This window comes from Petromyzon marinus, chromosome 1, assembly GCF_048934315.1.
Source record: "Petromyzon marinus isolate PM22_M1 ecotype Great Lakes invasive population chromosome 1, UKy_Petmar_22M1.pri1.0, whole genome shotgun sequence".
Classification (NCBI taxonomy): domain Eukaryota; kingdom Metazoa; phylum Chordata; class Hyperoartia; order Petromyzontiformes; family Petromyzontidae; genus Petromyzon; species Petromyzon marinus.
In genome coordinates, this window is record NC_133667.1 from 6,945,030 (window position 1) to 6,963,350 (window position 18,321).

Sequence of the window (18,321 nt, forward strand, 5' to 3'; positions counted from 1 at the left end):
TCAAAGTAATGAGGGCTCGGGGTAAGCATCTACATCATTAGACCTCCTTTGCCAATACCAAAGTATAATAATAGGGTTTATCCCCTTTTTTCTAGCACCAATTGAGACGAGTAGGCCTCGGCAAGGTAAGGTAATTTACCATTTTTACCGGGTAAAAGGGTAAAGGTGTCGACATGCCAAGGGGTTAGGTAAAAGGTAGGGTAAAGGTAGCTCCGAAGAATTACCCGATAGGGTAAAGGTAGCGCGAAGTATTACCCGGTAAATACAGTACCTTGTTTACCGCTAAAAGCTCCGTGGTGCAGTCCGTGGCTTCCATTTAATAAGTAATATTTAAAAACACTTTTTTTAAACACGCTGTTATGAAATGTACTAGTAATGGCAGAACTCCACGACTCCAGGAAGTGGCCCCGAGGCTTGCCATAACGGAAGGGACCGTGGTCAATTACAGCCAACGTCAGTTGAGCATGGACAATTAGACCCAAGCCGAAACATAACATATAAAAAATAATGTTTAAAAATATATATTTTTTTTATGATAGAATATAGTATTGTCATCAGTATGACATAAGTATACCAAGTTTGCAGTCGATACCACATCGGGAATTGGGTTAAAATTGAGTTACAAGATTTGAGGATACAACAACGATAACAACGACAACAACGACAAGCGTGTAAAATAGGAATCATCGAGAGTATTCTATATGAATAAAGCGCTCTACCTCCTTTTACCGTTATAAACCTTTTTCATGTGTAGTACCCCAGTAATTACCCTGTCATCGGGTAATTTGTATGCGGTAAGGGTAAAAGGTAGGGTAAAGGTAGGCTCGTTGCTTTTTACCTTTTACCTTACCTGCTAAAGAGTAAAAGGTAGAGTAGAGTGATTGTATTGTGGTAAGGTAAAAGGTAGGGTAAAGGTAGGCTCGTTGTTTTTACCTTACCTTGCCGAGGCCTAGAGACGAGGCTCAAAAGTAAGCTGTCTCTGGTGTGGACCAATCAGTTTCAAATACAATGCATATATTTCATCATTAGACCTCCTTTGCCAGTACCAAAATGTAATAATAGGGTTTTTTCCCTTTTTTCTGGCAACAAAACTGAAACCTTTTTACAAGGATTCATGTCTGCATTAACCACAATACCTGCAGTCAAAATGCAAACAAAAAACATACTATGATAATATATGTATTGTCCTTGAAACTGATTGGTCCACACCAAGGGACGGCATTGGTGTGGACTAATCAGTTTCAAGGTCAATGCATATATTATCATAGTATGTTTTTTGTTTGCATTTTGACTGCAGGTAGTGTGGTTAATGCAGACATGAATCCTTGTAAAAAGGTTTCAGTTTTGTTGCCAGAAAAAAGGGGAAAAACCCTATTATTCTACTTTGGTACTGGCAAAGGAGGTCTAATGATGTAGATGCTTACCCGAGCCCTCATTACTTTGATAGTGCATTGTCTTTGAGCTGTATGCATTTTGGCATCCTATAGTCTAACACCAATTGAGACAAGGCAAAAAAAGCTGTCTCTGGTGTGGACCAATCAGTTTCAAGGACAATGCATATATTATCAGAGTGTGTTTTTTGTTTGCATTTTGACCACAAGTATTGTGGTTAATGTACACATTATTCCTCGTAAAAAGGTTTCAGTTTTGTTGTCAGAAAAAAGGGGATAAACCCTATTATTATACTTTGATACTGGCAAAGGAGGTCTAATGATGTCAACTGAAACTGCTTTAATTCTTGTTTCAAATGATCGTATCTACTGACTCTGGATCTATTTCTTACTTGGTTCTCCTGGATTTATTCTCTGCATTTGAGACTTGATCATTCTATTCTTCTCGAGCGCGGTCACAGCCATGTTGGCTGCTCCGATACTTTTCTAACTTGCCTCTCTTCTTATTTTTCTGATCGGGTGTATTACGTTTCCATAAATGGTGTCACATCCTTTCACAAGCCTCTCCTTTGTTGTGTTCCCCAAGGATCTATTCTGGGTCCTCTTCTATTCACCACATATATTCTTCTTCTTGGCAAACTCATTACAAGCTTCGGTATCAAACACCATTTCTATCCTGATACACAGATTTATATTAGTTTCAATGAATCATATTTAAACCCACTTTCCACCCTGTCTTACTGCAGTTTCTGACTGATTGCAGCCATTTTTCTTCAACAAAATAACACAAAAATCGAATTTCTCCCCTTAGTTGTGGAAAACATCAATTACCTACCAGCAATCTACTGACCTGCTTGACTGTGATCTCTATATTAATCAACAGGCACGACATCTGGGCTTCATTTTTAAATCTAACCTCTCCTTTTATTCCCACTTTTACTATGTTCAAGACCGCTTACTTTCATCTTCGCAAAATATCTCGTATTTGCAACTGTCTTCCCGATATAAATGCAGAAAAATATTAATACATTTGTAACTTCCAGGCTAGACCTCTGAAATTATATGCTTATTAGGTTTTCCCGTCTCTCGTCCATCGTGTGCAGTACGTTCAAAATCCAGCTGCAAGAATACTCACTCGTACCCGTAAGCATCATCATATTACACCCATTTTACGATCCCACCACTGGCTACCTATTCAGTCCAGAATCACCTTCAAGATTACACTCACTGTTTTCAAAATCCTTCTCGAGCTTGCCCCTGCCTATCTTTCCCCTCTGATTTCACTTGACTCCCCTCCCCGGGTTTTCAGTTTATCTTCTCTAGGTCAGCTATCCACCCCAAAAATAAAAGCTAAAACCATTGGTGGACGAGCTTTCTCACGTGCACCCCCCAGCGGACTGGAAAACCCTCCCACTCCACATTCAAATCAACTCCATCATGTTCAAATTTGAACTAAAGGCCTTTTTATTCATCCAGGTATACACTGAAAAATAGGTAATAATGTTTTGGACATTGGACCCATTGGTATTAATTAGTTGTAACTTTTTGGCACTCTACCGTCCCGCATGTGAAGGTGTCCTGGTTTGGTTGGGAAATTGGGATCGTGGTCTGGGATGTGACATAATGGACTAATTTATTTGTAATAACTTTTTTTCTTTTGGTGCTATTTTTTATTGTTATTTTTTTTTATTTAGCTTGGTAGCGGCTCCATATGGGATTTGGTCCTTAAAATTCATGTGCAGCGTTATGGAATGCTATTGGCATGAATGGCACGATATAAAATAAAAGTATTTTGCAGTAATTAAAACCAGAAACGGTAAGTTTATCTGTATTGGATGTGGATGCAAGTGATTGGATCCCAGGAATCATGGATTGGATAAAAAATAAGTCTTGGCAGCAGATTGGTCAATTAAATGGTTGCAGGAAATGTCACACGGAGACAGAAGGTCCTACAGAGTTGAGACATGTGGGAGAATGAATTCTACAAGTCAATGGTGACTAAGATTGAGTACAAGCAGTCTTCGGCTTACAAACACCCGACTTTCAAACCAGCTTCCATGACAATTATATTTAAAAACGCGAACTCACAATTGCAAAATGAACTGCGGAACTAATTTGTGAAGTGAAGGGATCCTGTGATGTGTGTGTGATCATGCGCGTGTGTGATAGTGAGTGTGATTGCGTGCGCGCATGCCCCCCCCCCTCCGTGTGGGGAGCGGTAGTGCAATTGTTAGCATGCTGTGCTACCAACCTGGTGACCCATATTTGATTCCCGTTCACTGAATGGGTCATGGGCCTCCTCCAGGTTGACTCTGCCGGGCATGGTGCTAGCCACCTACCCCGTCATGTGCTGTTCTGGCCTTCATAAGCGCTGCTCACTAACAGCACTTGCCCCAACAGCCTGTGAAGGCCATACTGGGGATTACTGTGTATGTATGCAAATGTGGGAATTCATTGCGCCCTTTCTATTCGTGTTTTATTAATGTGTTTACTATACACTATGTATTATAGTATTACATGCAAATTTATACGATTTTTTCTTATTTATGAGTTTAACCAAGGCTTCCCTTTTGAACCGTAACACATGTTATAACACTGACCGTATGTGAATTTAAATATAGTAAATTATTTATTATGACGTTTGAACGGGTCTCAGGAGTGGAACCCCATCATAAGTCGGACTGTCCGTACACCCATGTCATCAGTATGATACTGCAGTTTGAAAACTAATTTATTTAGAACTGCTTTTTGTGTTTTAGTTTGTCCTTCCCCCGCACATCCGATTTAGCACTGGCTACATACGGTGCAAAATATGTTCTACATACATACAAGGAGGTGAACACTCCAAGTGGAGTCTTTGTTGAGAGCAGACATTTGCATCTTTGGGGGGTTGCTTTAGTTTTGGAAAGAGGTTGAACTAATCTAGGATGGGACTGCATAAATGCATGATATGAGTTAACAGTGAGATTGAGTGTGTAGACTTAATGAATACGTATAGACGGGTGTCATCGGCATGAACATATTGATTGATGTTGGAGTTGGAGAGATGTTTTTTCCTTACAGGAGGAGATGTATTGAGAAGAGCAGTGGGTTAAGAATGGAGCACTGTGACACAGCCATAGCACAGGGATTCTGAGAGGAAGGAAGTCCTATGGAAATGTAAAAGCAGTCTGTGATGTAAGAGCAGAATCCAGAGAAGTGTGCTGCAGCTGCCTACATAGTTATGGAAGCAATTTGGTAAGGAAAGTGGTCATGGTGTCAATACTTCCCTATATAGTACCATACTATACATAGTAAACAGTCAGTAATTCAACTTTTCAGATGCCTTCCTCACATTAGGTACTTGGTTAAATCCTAAGGTGGCCAAGTACACGTGGTGGTCAACCACCAGAAGTTAACTGTGGACATTCAGGTTTAAAAATATAAGGATTTTAGTTAAACCCTGCATATCTCTCTATCTCCAATACTCAAACTGTTCAATCAAAGTGTTTTAAAAGTTACTTACGGGGCCTGTTGCGCCACAATTTTGTAAACGAGGGTCTTCCCACTGTGTCTTTTGAGTATCTGCAAAAAAAATCACAGATTTGGTGTAAGTTAAGGCTCTAGAAGTTTACATCATTTAATGATAAATTGACAGGCTAACCAACACCTTAGTGTAGTGCAATTTTTAACTAATATATATTTTAACAATAAACATATGCCATATTTACACTTGAAATGATGTGAACATAACATATGTAACATATAACATATGTGCACCATAGAAAAGTTCATTATAAATTAACATTATATATTCAGCTCTTGTTTAATTATATAATTAACCATTGACATGTAAATACAATTCTTTATGTTTAAAATGTAACACTATACATGTATATATAGCAACACATCTCAATAAATAAAATGAACTCTCATTAACTAAAGCCAGAATGTTAAATGGATATGTACAATTAAAAATACAAACAAGCTTAACGAATATTATTAGTAAAACACAACCAAATATATCCCTGTGGATGTTGATGGTGACAGGCATGCATAGGTCTGACAAAGTTAGGTGCATAACTGTATAGTTACTTGTACAAATTTTAGGTAAAGTTTATACATCACACAATGTGGGACCAGAAGACGTTACACTCCAAGGAAACATAATCCAACAAGGTGTTGTCTTCTTGCATCCGCTTCTGGAGTCCATGGTCGTAAACCTTGTGATAGTAAGCAGTCTAGCTGCTGCATTTATAACAATCTGCAGTTGATTCTTCACTTTCATGGTTATGCCCACCAAGAAACTGTTACAACAGGGACATGCAAGCTGAGTGTTGCAGCTGCCTCCGTTTTAAGAGATTAGTGGATAGGTCGCAGCTGTTGGGAGTTATCAAAGCAGGCCTTTCTGATCGAGGCCACCTCTTGTGCCAGCTGGACTTCAGGTGCGACTAGAATTCCATGACTACAACTATAGAAAGCTCGTGGTATGAGAGTGGAATCCATGTTGAGCCAAAACCCACGTCTATTCAGCGAATAAAGGCGTTGTATTAATGCCCAGTAAAATCAAATGTCTTTTATTCAGGTGATTAGATGCCATCAAGCGACGAACATTGAACACTGTTCAAGAAACATGGCAGATGCCACTGTTACTAGGCTCACATATGGCTGAGTCCTGCAAATGTGTGTATTCACTCCATTTTTTGCCTACTAATTCCAATACATCAGGCATGTAAATTAAAAAAAGCATAGGAACTAGGACAGAACCTTGTGGCACAGGGCAAGTGACAAACAGATGATGCACAAATCAACAGGGCATTCAATGCCAAAACCAAATCAAATAACACGAGCATTGAAACTGCCCAAGTAATTAAAATGATCAAAATCCCGTACATTGCGGGAGTAATGATAAACTAGCCAGATGTTTGGAAAAACAAAACATCCGAGTCAGATTTGGCACGGTACATAAAATATAGAAATTAATATATGGTTCAAAAGATGTATTACCAAAGCTATCAACAGGTGTGTACAGGATTAACTGCACTTGTGGCAAATGCTATGTTGGGCAAACAGGACGAATGATCAGCACGAGACAAAAAAAAACATCAAATAAATATAAAAATACTAATACAACTGTCAGCAGTAGCAGAAGATGCGTGCCAACAAGGACACTCAATTTATTTTGATAAAATTGAAGTTCTATGTAAAACTAGCTTCTACTGGCCAAGACTAATTAGAGAATCTATCAAAATTGAAATAAATAACAATAACTGTATCCGTTCCGATAGCTACCGACTTAGTACTGCGTGGAAGCGAATCATCAAATAATACATTGTTTAAATGCATGCCTATAAAGGCCACCATACTTCAATAGGGAATCAATAGGGAATACCATTGGTATGGCTATTTTAATACACACAATGGACAGGAAGGACAAGATCAAAGCGCTTGCATAATGCGCATGCATAATGTACTTTGACTCATTAATCCCCCCCCCCCACTTTGCGCAAAAGCGCAGAAGTGTGCTCACCATGCCTACGCCTCTGTATAAGAAACGAAACAGGTGGACTTCTCCATAAATCTGGCTGTCGCCTGATGAAGCCAGTTGTAATTACTGGTGAACATCGTACTCAGATTGTAAATGTTGTGGCTTGGCTCTCTGACACACCGGTGTGCTGTACTAATGACGAATTGGCATGTTCTGTTCACGTGACAACCTTACTAGTTGGCTGTGTTGGGTGGTGGCGGGTTTTAGGGACACATTTATATTTTAACGAGATCTAACCCCAAAAAACCCCCTCTATTATAGATGATGACGCTTGGCAATCATGATACACTCTAAGTTCGGGCCATTATGTAAAAAAGGGTTGCTAAACACCAACCAGTAAATGTTAACTGTTCATATTATTGATTACCGGTTCCGAAAGTAAAGCGCCTGTAACGGTTTACTGCAGAATGCAATGAATGTGTAAAAAACGTGTAATATGTTGTATATATAGGCCTTTTTTCATAATTTCATATTAGGAATAATGCTGCCAATATATATTTAAAATTATACTAAATATATAAATTAAACAAGCACCCTCACCCCGCTACCTCTCATAAGCCACACCAAGCATCTGGAGGTCATAAAAAAACATTAAATAACAAACTCCGGGGCAAAGGAAGGTTAACGACGAACTGGGAAATCTCCAGGTTGTCAGATGACCATATGACACGACCTCCCCAAACGTTTTGGACAGTTCACAAACAAATCTCCAGAGCCATAAAACACAGGCACATAGCAGGGACAAACAGACATGATAATTGGATTTTTTTAATACGGTAAAAGTTCGAATCTTGACTATAAGAATAAGTCGACATTTTAGACTGCAATATTACTTATTTTATTTTGTATTGTATCATTCTATCTATGTAATTTCACCAAGAGAAACAAGGAATGTGAATTCTGGCAGTCAAGAAAGTGAGGGCTTGGTTATATCTCCAGCCTCGGGATATCAAAATATAACTCTAGAATAAAACACCGAACCCTGGCGACACAGAATTATAACAAAGCTTGGCAAAACCCTCGGAATAGTGGTGGTAACAACGAGGGGCATTACAAATCTTGGTTAAACATAAACCAAATAATAACCACGAGATTATACCGAGGGTAACTCAAAAGAGATACAAGAAAATATGTCAAACACACAAGACCAGATAATATGTATTCCATGGAATCGGAGCCTCCCCGGCCGCCTTTCTCTCCCAACAATGTGAGAAAAAACATGGTAGCCATAAAATACGTATGAAGGTTGAGTGCCCCCCCTCAATTTAGCGGAGACCATGGAGAAGGGTGGGGGAATGCAAACAAAGCATGAACTTTGATGGAAAACAGCCCGTCTAGGGTCACCAAGGGAAGAAGGGGGGGGGCAATCAAGCCTGGCCGCGGGGGGAGAGCATGACAGAGGGCATCTGTTTTTTTTTCCTCGCAAGAGACGCACAGAGAGGGGAGAGAATTGCAGATATAAACAGTGACACGACACGCATAGAGCAGACTGCAAGCGGCAGGCTCCGGGAACTTGCCCCCGTGACTGGCACATCGACAAGGAGCGGCATCAGCAGAAGCCACGAGTGGCGGTGTTCGTCTTTTGTTTTCGTTTTTAGCAGAGTACTGCGACGAGCAGACTCCGAGGCATGGCTGAGTTCGTCATGGACCGACAGAGTATCGCTGAAAGTTGTATTCTACATTTATCGCGATGTTTTGAGTCGCTTGCAAAGTCAAGGATTACGATAAGTTGTATTGTACTAAGATACCAGAGTTGTGTAAGAGGTGTGCGAATACAATTGACAAGTTTTGAGAGTGAGTGCCAGCTCCCACGAGCAGCTGCGATCGGCAGGCTCCGGGAACCTGCCCCCGTGACTGGCACATCATCAACGAGCTGCATCAGCAGAAGCCACGAGTCTACGAAGTCAACGCAAAGAGTTGAGTACTGCACGCAGCAAGCTACGGGGTGGGTCCTGCAATCGACCAAGGATGGCAAGGCTTGCTGAGTAGCGATATGTCACCGAGTACGAGTTCGGCGCTGACAGAAGAAGTATCACTCAAAGTTATCCTACACTGAGTGCCAGCTCCCACCCGGCAGCTGCACGATCAAGGAGAGAGATAGAGTGACGAGCAACGACGAGCAATAAACCGGGAGAAAGGGCGGAAAGCGCCAAGCATCGACCAAGCCAGCATCGCAGAGAACCAGTTGCACGTGCAACCGGGCATCGCCAGAGAGCACGGAGCCGGAGAGAGAGTGCAGCAGCGCCACCAGCACCACCGAGCAAGGGTGTCAGCTGCCAGCGGACAAGCGGCGAACGCTATCGTGCACCTTCAATGACAAGCGTCGTGCCGACTCAGCTCGTCCAGCAGGGGAAAGAGCCTGACCAGCCGCCCGTGAGGAAGAGAGCGCCAGCGAGAGCGCCATGGGTTCGACCCACACACACCGACCAGCACCAGCTGGGAACCAAGACAAGAGTGAGGAACGGCGGCCAGCGGACGAGCTGCGGGCGCTATCTGACGACGGAATCATCGCGCACCGCAGACGGTGAGCGTCGTGCCGACTCTTCATCCAGCAGTGGACAAGCAGCTCCAGCTGCTGCCGAGCGAGAGAGAGCGAGGAAGCTGTTTGTATGCCCCTCCCCCACACTCACAACGCATCGCCCGGCGTCTGCTTAACGCAAATAATTAATCCAGGAGACAAAACCACCAACACACACATATCGGGACTAATAATAAGAAGACCAATGATTAGAGTGCGTCAACTACAGTGAGGGAAAAAAGTATTTGATCCCCTGCTGATTTTGTACGTTTGCCCACTGACAAAGATATGATCAGTCCATAATTTTAATGGTAGGTTTATTTGAACAGTGAGAGACAGAATAACAACAAAAAAATCCAGAAAAACGCATGTCAAAAATGTTATAAATTGATTGGCATTTTAATGAGGGAAATAAGTATTTGACCCCTCTGCAAAACATGACTTAGTACTTGGTGGCAAAACGCTTGTTGGCAATCACAGAGGTCAGACGTTTCTTGTAGTTGGCCACCAGGTTTGCACACATCTCAGGAGGGATTTTGTCCCACTCCTCTTTGCAGATCTTCTCCAAGTCATTAAGGTTTCGAGGCTGATGTTTGGCAACTCGAATGTTCAGCTCCCTCCACAGATTTTCTATGGGATTAAAATCTGGAGACTGGCTAGGCCACTCCAGGACCTTAATGTGCTTCTTCTTGAGCCACTCCTTTGTTGCCTTGGCCGTGTGTTTTGGGTCATTGTCATGCTGGAATACCCATCCACGACCCATTTTCAATACCCTAGCTGAAGGAAGGAGGTTCTCACCCAAGATTTGACAGTACATGGCCCCGTCCATCGTCCCTTTGATGCGGTGAAGTGGTCCTGTCCCCTTAGCAGAAAAACACCCCTAAAGCATAATGTTTCCACCTCCATGTTTGACAGTGGGGATGGTGTTCTTGGGGTCATAGGCAGCATTCCTCCTCCTCCAAACGCGCTGAGTTGAGTTGATGCCAAAGAGCTCCATTTTGGTCTCATCTGACCACAACACTTTCACCCAGTTGTCCTCTGAATCATTCAGATGTTCATTGGCAAACTTCAGACGGGCATGTATATGTGCTTTCTTGAGCAGGGGGACCTTGCGGGCGCTGCATGATTTCAGTCCTTCACGGCATAGTGTGTTATCAATTGTTTTCTTGGTGACTATGGTCCCAGCTGCCTTGAGATCATTGACAAGATCCTCCCGTGTAGTTCTGGGCTGATTCCTCACCGTTCTCATGATCATTGCAACTCCACGAGGTGAGATATTGCATGGAGCCCCAGGCCGAGGGAGATTGACAGTTCTTTTGTGTTTCTTCCATTTGTGAATAATCACACCAACTGTTATCACCTTCTCACCAAGCTGCTTGGAAATGGTCTTGTAGCCCATTCCAGCCTTGTGTAGGTCTACAATTTTGTCCCTGACATCCTTGGAGAGCTTATTGGTCTTGGCCATGGTGGAGCGTTTGGAATCTGATTGATTGAATGCTTCTGTGGACAGGTGTCTTATACAGGTAACAAGCTGAGATTAGGAGCACTCCCTTTAAGAGTGTGCTCCTAATCTCATCTCGTTACCTGTATAAAAGACACCTGGGAGCCAGAAATCTTTCTGATTGAGAGGCGGTCAAATACTTATTTCCCTCATTAAAATGCAAATCAATTTATAACATTTTTGACATGCGTTTTTCTGGATTTTGTTGTTGTTATTCTATCTCTCACTTTCCAAATAAACCTACCATTAAAATTATAGACTGATTATTTCTTCGTCAGTGGGCAAACGTACAAAATCAGCAGGGGATCAAATACTTTTTTCCCTCACTGTATGTCACAACTAAATAGTGGTCGAATGCATCGTAGAGCCCTGGTATGAAAATTGCAGGACCTGACTATATTTTTCACGTGGTGATATAATTACATTCTAGTCAAGTTTGATTGCAAGGCTCTTTTAGATGAGGATAAAACTGAATCCTGGAATCTGCAACTGCAACACCTGATCCCAGCAAGAATTTTTTTGTCCCGAGTTCGAGTGCCAACCAGCAGAACCTCTGATTTTACTGGATTAACCAGCATTTAGTTTCGTGCAAACCACACATGCACTGCTCGTGTGCAATATTCGAGGTTACCGAGACTCTCCATATCTATACTCCATATCTAATTTTGACTTCATTGCGGTGTAATTTGTGTACAATCAGCAAATTGATGGAACGTGATGTCAAGCAATGAGATGACATCGGCGACTGCAGAGGACAGATTCCTATTGTACGCCAACTAGGCACGGCAAGGCAATGACTGTTCCTCACCCAGCTTGACGAACTGTGATCGACCATGTAGGTATGACTCAATCCACCCCAGTGCCGTATCTGATACACTAAACCTTGGTCGCCTGATGAGTATCTCATGGTCGATGGTGTCAAAGGCAGCTGAGAAATATAGGCCAACCAATGCTGCGGCACCCCGGATATCCATGATCTTTTAGAGGTCATTGGTGATCTTTAGTACAGCTATCTCAGTGCTGTGGAACTTCTGGTACACTTCCTGAAACGGGTTGAATCTGCCCATCGCAGCGACGTGGGGAAGTAACCACTTTAGACAAAGGTGCTCTATGACCTTTGAAATCGTACTCCGGTTTGAGATCAGGTGATAGTTTGCGGGGTCACTATTGCTCAAGCCAACTTTTTTCAGGAGCTGTGTTTCCTGCACCATTTTGAATCAGTCTGGGAAATAGCCCTCGCTGAATAAAAGCTTTGGCAGGTGAACAAGCAGTGGCATAAGCATGTCCGAGCATGATTTGAGAATTGGCATGTGGATGTAGTCGAGCAGCAATTTATTATTTTACAGCTTTGCGATGAACATCGACACCTCTACCACCGACGTTGGTGCCATGATATCGAGTTTTGCATGGGTTCCAGTTTAATCAAACTCAGTTGGCAGACTAGTAGAATGCGTTGCCTTCAAGTTAGAAACTGCCGTCTTGATTGTTACTTTATTACATCGCAAGTACTATGCACAGACCGGGTTGACAAATTGACGGGTAATTTGAGTGCAGCAGACCCTTCACGATGCATCACAAAACATGGGGGTTGCAAGCTGACTCATTGACTCGCAGAGCATAGAACGATCAGCGAGACTCAAAGAGTCAGTTTGCAGATTTGCAGGCTGCTCTGTAAGCGAGCTGGACATTCTCTAAATATGTTTTATTCCAAAGATTCTACAACCTCCTCTGCATCTACTTCACATAAATAGCATCTGGTGACAACCAATTACTGTGCACTTTCCCCATTCTCTCTGTGCTTGTTTGCATGGGAACGAGTTAATCAAGAACATAAATTACGTAATTTTCTAGTTGAGCTTGCTAATGCATCGACCATCAATGCAGGATTTATATATGCTCATGATGACCGGATTTTTGACGGAAAGCCTCAAGATCCATTTCCAGTCTCTGTATGATATAATTTTGATGGGTGGGAGAAAGATTTGGAATACTACTTTGTACATCACAAGACTGATCTGAAATACCCACATCTCCGATCACAACATCAGTCATGTTTATGGCATTGGCGGATGTGAATATGTGATCCAGTATATTTCCCAAGTGGCATATTGCGCCACTGAAGTGCTGGGTTAAACTGACTGTCGAGAATCTTAGCGATCACAGATTTTACCACAAAAACCAGTCGGTCCGGGACAGATATAGCTAGAGCCAAGTGACCCATAGTCTAGCAGACTGGAAATTTTGGACAAGAATGATGACATTGGTGAAGATGGCGGTCGATAGATAACAGCGATTGTAAGCATGCTGTTCGTTATTTTCACAAGCAGCAGCTTGAATGACGTGATTGTTAATGAGTCTCTCAGGACTTCAACACAGTTTATCAAAAGGGTATCCGGAAAGTGACGGTATTTGGTCTGCCGAACTAATCTGGTCCAGCAAGTTCCTTAGGACTCTATAGTTGATCCAGTTTGAGTCCAATCCTATTTTCTTAGTGCGTTATCAAGTTATATTTCAGATTCAGAATCTTTATACTGGAAGAATCCGATGAGCTATGATGGTCTTTTTCAAAGATATCGAGTAGGAGCAGGTCAGAAAGTTATTTCAACAAACAATACAAAAATTGAAAGGAGTGCAAAGTATAGGAAAGCTAATGAAGTCACGAAATAATAATGAAAATAAATTAAGGATATAAGTAGGGCAAGGCAGCAAAACAAAAAGAGTCCCAGCCCACACCAAGACAACACACAGTCCCTCAATAAAATTTCATATGAATATTGAACTATCGATACATCTGTAGTGACACAGTGCTGACTGTTGTACAGCAGCTGCAACTGCAGGTGGACACTTAGCGCACACGCTGTTGAGCATATACACAGGTGTGCCGACAGGGTGGAGGAACTGGGGCAAGGGTCACGGTAGACCTCGTGGGGAGGCCCCTTGAACCCTATGGAGGGTTCGAGAAGGGAGGCGCAGCTATAGCGGAGCCAAGCCGCGCCGAGGGGAATATAAGCAGCGGAGAGCGAGAGCTCTGGGCTGCCGGTTCGCTGTCATCGTCGCCGCCTTCACCCGATCATTCCGCGGCCGCACAGTAGTTGGCTGTCTACGTCGATGCCATCGGTGCAATGCGGACAGGGTCGTGTCTGGACCGGGTTGTACGGCAGCATGGTCGCGAGAGAGGGGGCCAGAGTTGATGGCGTGAACACAATAAAAGGGAAGGACGGTGCCTCCTGCGACTACCTCGTCTCCGACTGAGTGTGTGCGTGACACACGCCACCCGCACACATACAAGCCTTGAGGAGAAGAAGAGACCTACGTCACTACACATGGGTAAGGATGAAAGTTAGAAATCACATTGGCAAACGTGGTTGTATACGGCCCTCTTTTGATTCAAAGTATTTTTTTAAAGAATATTGATATTAAGGGATGAAATAAGGTTGTTCCAAACCGTTGGTGCTGCAATGATAAAGGTTTTATCACCTATTCCAATTCTTGTTCCTGGGAAAGTTAAAAGGAAATCATGTGGATGTCTTAGGTGTCTTGGGATTTGACAATAGTGTTAATGAAGTAGCAAAGTATAACACAGATTTGCCAAAAAAGGATGTTACGGATGAAACAGTGCCCAATGTAAACTTCTTGCATCATGTAAGATTGGATTTTAAGTAGAGCCTGGGTCCGATACAGTCGTAAGTTCTGGTAATTTTTCAGGAGCAGATGAGCTTGGCAATTTATAGGTTGAACAAGGGGCCGCCCCCCACCCGCCTACCCCCATTGCTCTCAAACCCACTCACCTCAAGCCCCAGCACTAGCAACAGTTCTTTCCCCCCCCCCCCCATCCTGAGACACACTGAGTGCCAGCTTGTAAACGTCTTTCACGCATAGTTCAAAACGCCTTGAGCTTTTTCCTGTTGAGGTGGCCCGGATATATGAGAAGAGGCAGAAGTCCCAGGTACAGGGTAGTTCCCAGCAGAAGGAACTAATGACCAGGAGTGGTTGTGTGGTCCAGGGGCCCCCAAAATTGAGCTTCGTGGAGAGGACACCCCAATCGGAGAACACTGGGCACCCCGCGAACCAAAGAGCCTGGCCCCTCCATGTATTCCCAACCCAACTCCTTGACCCCAAACCGGAGTTAGAAGAGGCCGACCATTTATGACTGTGCCTCCTTCTTCTTCCTCCTCCCACATCGGTAAGGGCCCTCCCTGAACCTTACTCCCCCATCGCGAACCTTCGCAAGGGGAGGCGCCTCACTTTTATTCAGGCCCACAAAAACACCTTTATGAGCACAGCCCCCACAATCACACTGACCACTACACATGGAAGAGATTCCAACGTAAAGATTCCCCCCCCCCCCCCGCGAGCCTCCTTCAGCAGCAGAACGGGGTGAAAGTCCACTTTTGCCTCCCGCCGTTCTTGAATCCGGGACTCCGACTGAGATACCTCACCTGCTCCCCCCAACACTCTCGTTCTGCCTCTCCTCCCCTCCCCATGCTGCACGCGCCGCATGCGCCACACATGACCGTATTATGGAAACAAAATTCGGTATATTAAAAAAACCTCTTCTGAAATAACCTCTGCTCCTCTGCTCCAGCCTCCTCTTCCACCCCTCCCCCCTAATATTCACTCAACTGTTTAGTTCAGTTAACGTTGAAATAAAACAAATGGTTCTGGTATGCCCTACCCCTGTCCCCACGCTGTGGCCATTGCCGCCTGTCTTCCTGTCTGCCCTCCTCCTGCTCTTTCTCTCCTTCCCTCGCCTACCCTCCACCTTCCCCTCCCTGCCTCTGACCCTCCACCCCCCATACACTCTCCTCTATGCTCCCCACTCGAACTCGCTCCATCTTTACCCTACTTTTCCCTCCTCTCCCAAAGGTCTAAGGGACATTTTCTGGTTAGAATTGTTTCTCTCTTCCTTTAGGGGTTGTTTATAATAAAGCAGGTCTGGCTTCATAGGCTGCACTCGGGTCATATTGGGAGTCAATGGACAACTTTTGTTGGGGCTATATTTTGGGCCCAATTGTTTTTATTTTTTTTATTTTTCACCTTTTAATGTTACAGTGTTTGTTTCCCTTCCCTTGCTCATCCCTACACACCAGACCCGTCTTACCCCACGCAGAGCAGTGCGGAAATCCCTCTACATCCTCAACCAGAGATAATGCCTGAATAAACGAGCCCAGGTCTCCTTACCCGACCCCCGAAAATGCTGCCGGAGCCCCCTGTTACTGTCAGAATGAATATCATCTCACTAAACTTGAACGGTCTGAACCACTATCAAGAGATAGCAAGTCCTGACCTTTTTAAACAGGCAGAATGCTGACATAGCCCTCAATTAGGAAACACACTTCACACAGTTAGAAGCCAGTATAAACTAAAGAGAAGTTGGATGGGCCAGGTATCTAATGCAACATACACTACAGGCCTGATGAAGCTAGTTGTAATTACTGGCAAAATGTCATACCCAGATTGTAAATATTGTGGCTTGGCTCTCCCAACACACCGGTGTGCTGTACTAGTGACGAATTGGCATGTTCTGTTTACGTGACAACACTAATTGGCTGTCAGGTGGTGGCAGGTTTTAACGACATATTTATATATTTTCGCGATCTAACCCAAAAAACCTGTATTATGGAGGAGAGGAGTAGCCACCCTCCAATAGAAAAGATCAACTTCACCAGCCTTCAAATTCTAGACCCACAGAGCAAATATGTACTCCTCTCGGGCAGATTACAGGTCTATAAATTACTTTTCTAAACGTATACCCTGATTGAAAAAATAACAGGTGAAATCATAGTAGGGGGGGGCTGGAATTTAGTTCTGGACCCTGCCCTAGGCAAATCTCACGTCACCATCTCGGACCAAAGTGCCTCGCAAAGACTTCTCGTGGAAATAATGTCCAAGCAGCAATTAGTTGACCCCTGGAGGGCCCAACTGAAAATGACTACGTGCACATCTCCAAGGCACATAGAACACTGTCCAGAATAAACTTTTTCATGATTTCTAAACCACTTCAAGAACAACTCCCAAAAAATGTAATACCAGACATTCAGCTCGCTGATCAGAGAGATAGCATGGATGAGGGATGGAGACTGCCAATTACATCATGGGGCCTGATGAGAATATATGTCTCTAATGTGCATGTATCCTGTGATTTATGAATGTTTCCTTCTAAGTTTAATTCCCATCTGCACGTTTCCATGGTTCTTTGCTTTTTTATGTTCATGTTTGCATTGCATATGTCATAGCAGGAAATATAAACTGATTGAACAGTTGCTTCCTATAATACATGACTGGTGCTTTTCTTTTTGAAATGTTTTTATTGAATTCATAACTGCGAACATAAGAGGGCAAATAAACATGTGAGCAAAGAACACAACACTGGAGGCTGCACCCTCCGGATCTTTATTTTCGGGTTCTTTTCTACTTTATCGGGTACTTTTCTGCATAAGATAATGTTAAGGGTGATAAGATGGGGGAGAAGAAAAGTAACTAATGAAAAAGGAAGAACATTAACGTGGAGCACGCCTCTGCATTTTCCCCTCCTGAGAACAACTGCCGTTCAAAGTGTGGTAGAATGGGGTAATTCCTGCGGCCCATTAGCCCGCTTACTGCCCCTGCCCGTTAGTTAATTTATATCCTAATTAAACCCAGGTGCTCCATACTATACTGGGTTCTCAAGGAATGGGGCCCATATTGTCTCGAATTCCCATTTTTATCCCTTCAGCTTGTTACTAAGGTGCTACATTCTTGCCAAGGTGTATAAAGATCTATGCCAAGGTCTCCAAGCAGGGAGTTCATGATCCTTCCAATTTCGCAGGGTAGTTTTCCTTGCCATGGTGTAGAAGGCTAGGAGTAATGTGTACTGGTGTTTGGATACCCCCGCATGTTTCAGGCCCCATCGGGAAGTCTACTGTAGAGCTGACATCTGTATCACATATCGAGTTAAAGTAATTGACAATGTTTTGGTACAATTTGGTGATATCTGGGCATAACCAGAAGGCATGCAAGTTTGTCTGAGTAAGATATACCTGAGGGTCTGCCCTCCTTTCATTAGTTTGGTAAGTTCATGTATAAATTTGAATGTAAAGCTTTTCAAAAGAAATGACCTAGTGCCAGCTGCTGGGGCTCACCAGATCTGTGCCGATTTTTGTGAGGGGATGTGCTAACCCAGCAGTGTTTCCCATATTTTTTTCTTTTTCAGTCTGATCTGCTCTGCCGCTGAATTAAGACGATATGCCTCCATTAGCTTGTACTTCTCCTTTGTTCCCAATAACCAGTCAATTTATAGCAACGTTTTTATTTGGGGCCTTCGTTATCCCTAATTCCTAAATATTGGTAAAAATGACTGGAATGCCATGGAGTGCCTGCAACTGCTGGAAAGAGTCCATCTTAC

The 18,321-nt window shown here is 43.3% G+C and overlaps 1 protein-coding gene across 5 annotated transcripts in view; it reads right to left on the reverse strand.

Moving 5' to 3' along the window:
• The window catches only part of LOC116940453 (uncharacterized), a 393,679-nt gene that overhangs the window by 30,924 nt on the left and 344,434 nt on the right, over positions 1-18,321 (reverse strand). For all 5 annotated transcript variants that reach the window (XM_076056201.1, XM_076056147.1, XM_076055989.1 and 2 more), the window contains exon 54: positions 4,897-4,955. In XM_076056201.1, the coding sequence (XP_075912316.1) occupies positions 4,897-4,955 (59 nt within the window). The remainder of the gene's footprint in view (positions 1-4,896; positions 4,956-18,321) is intronic.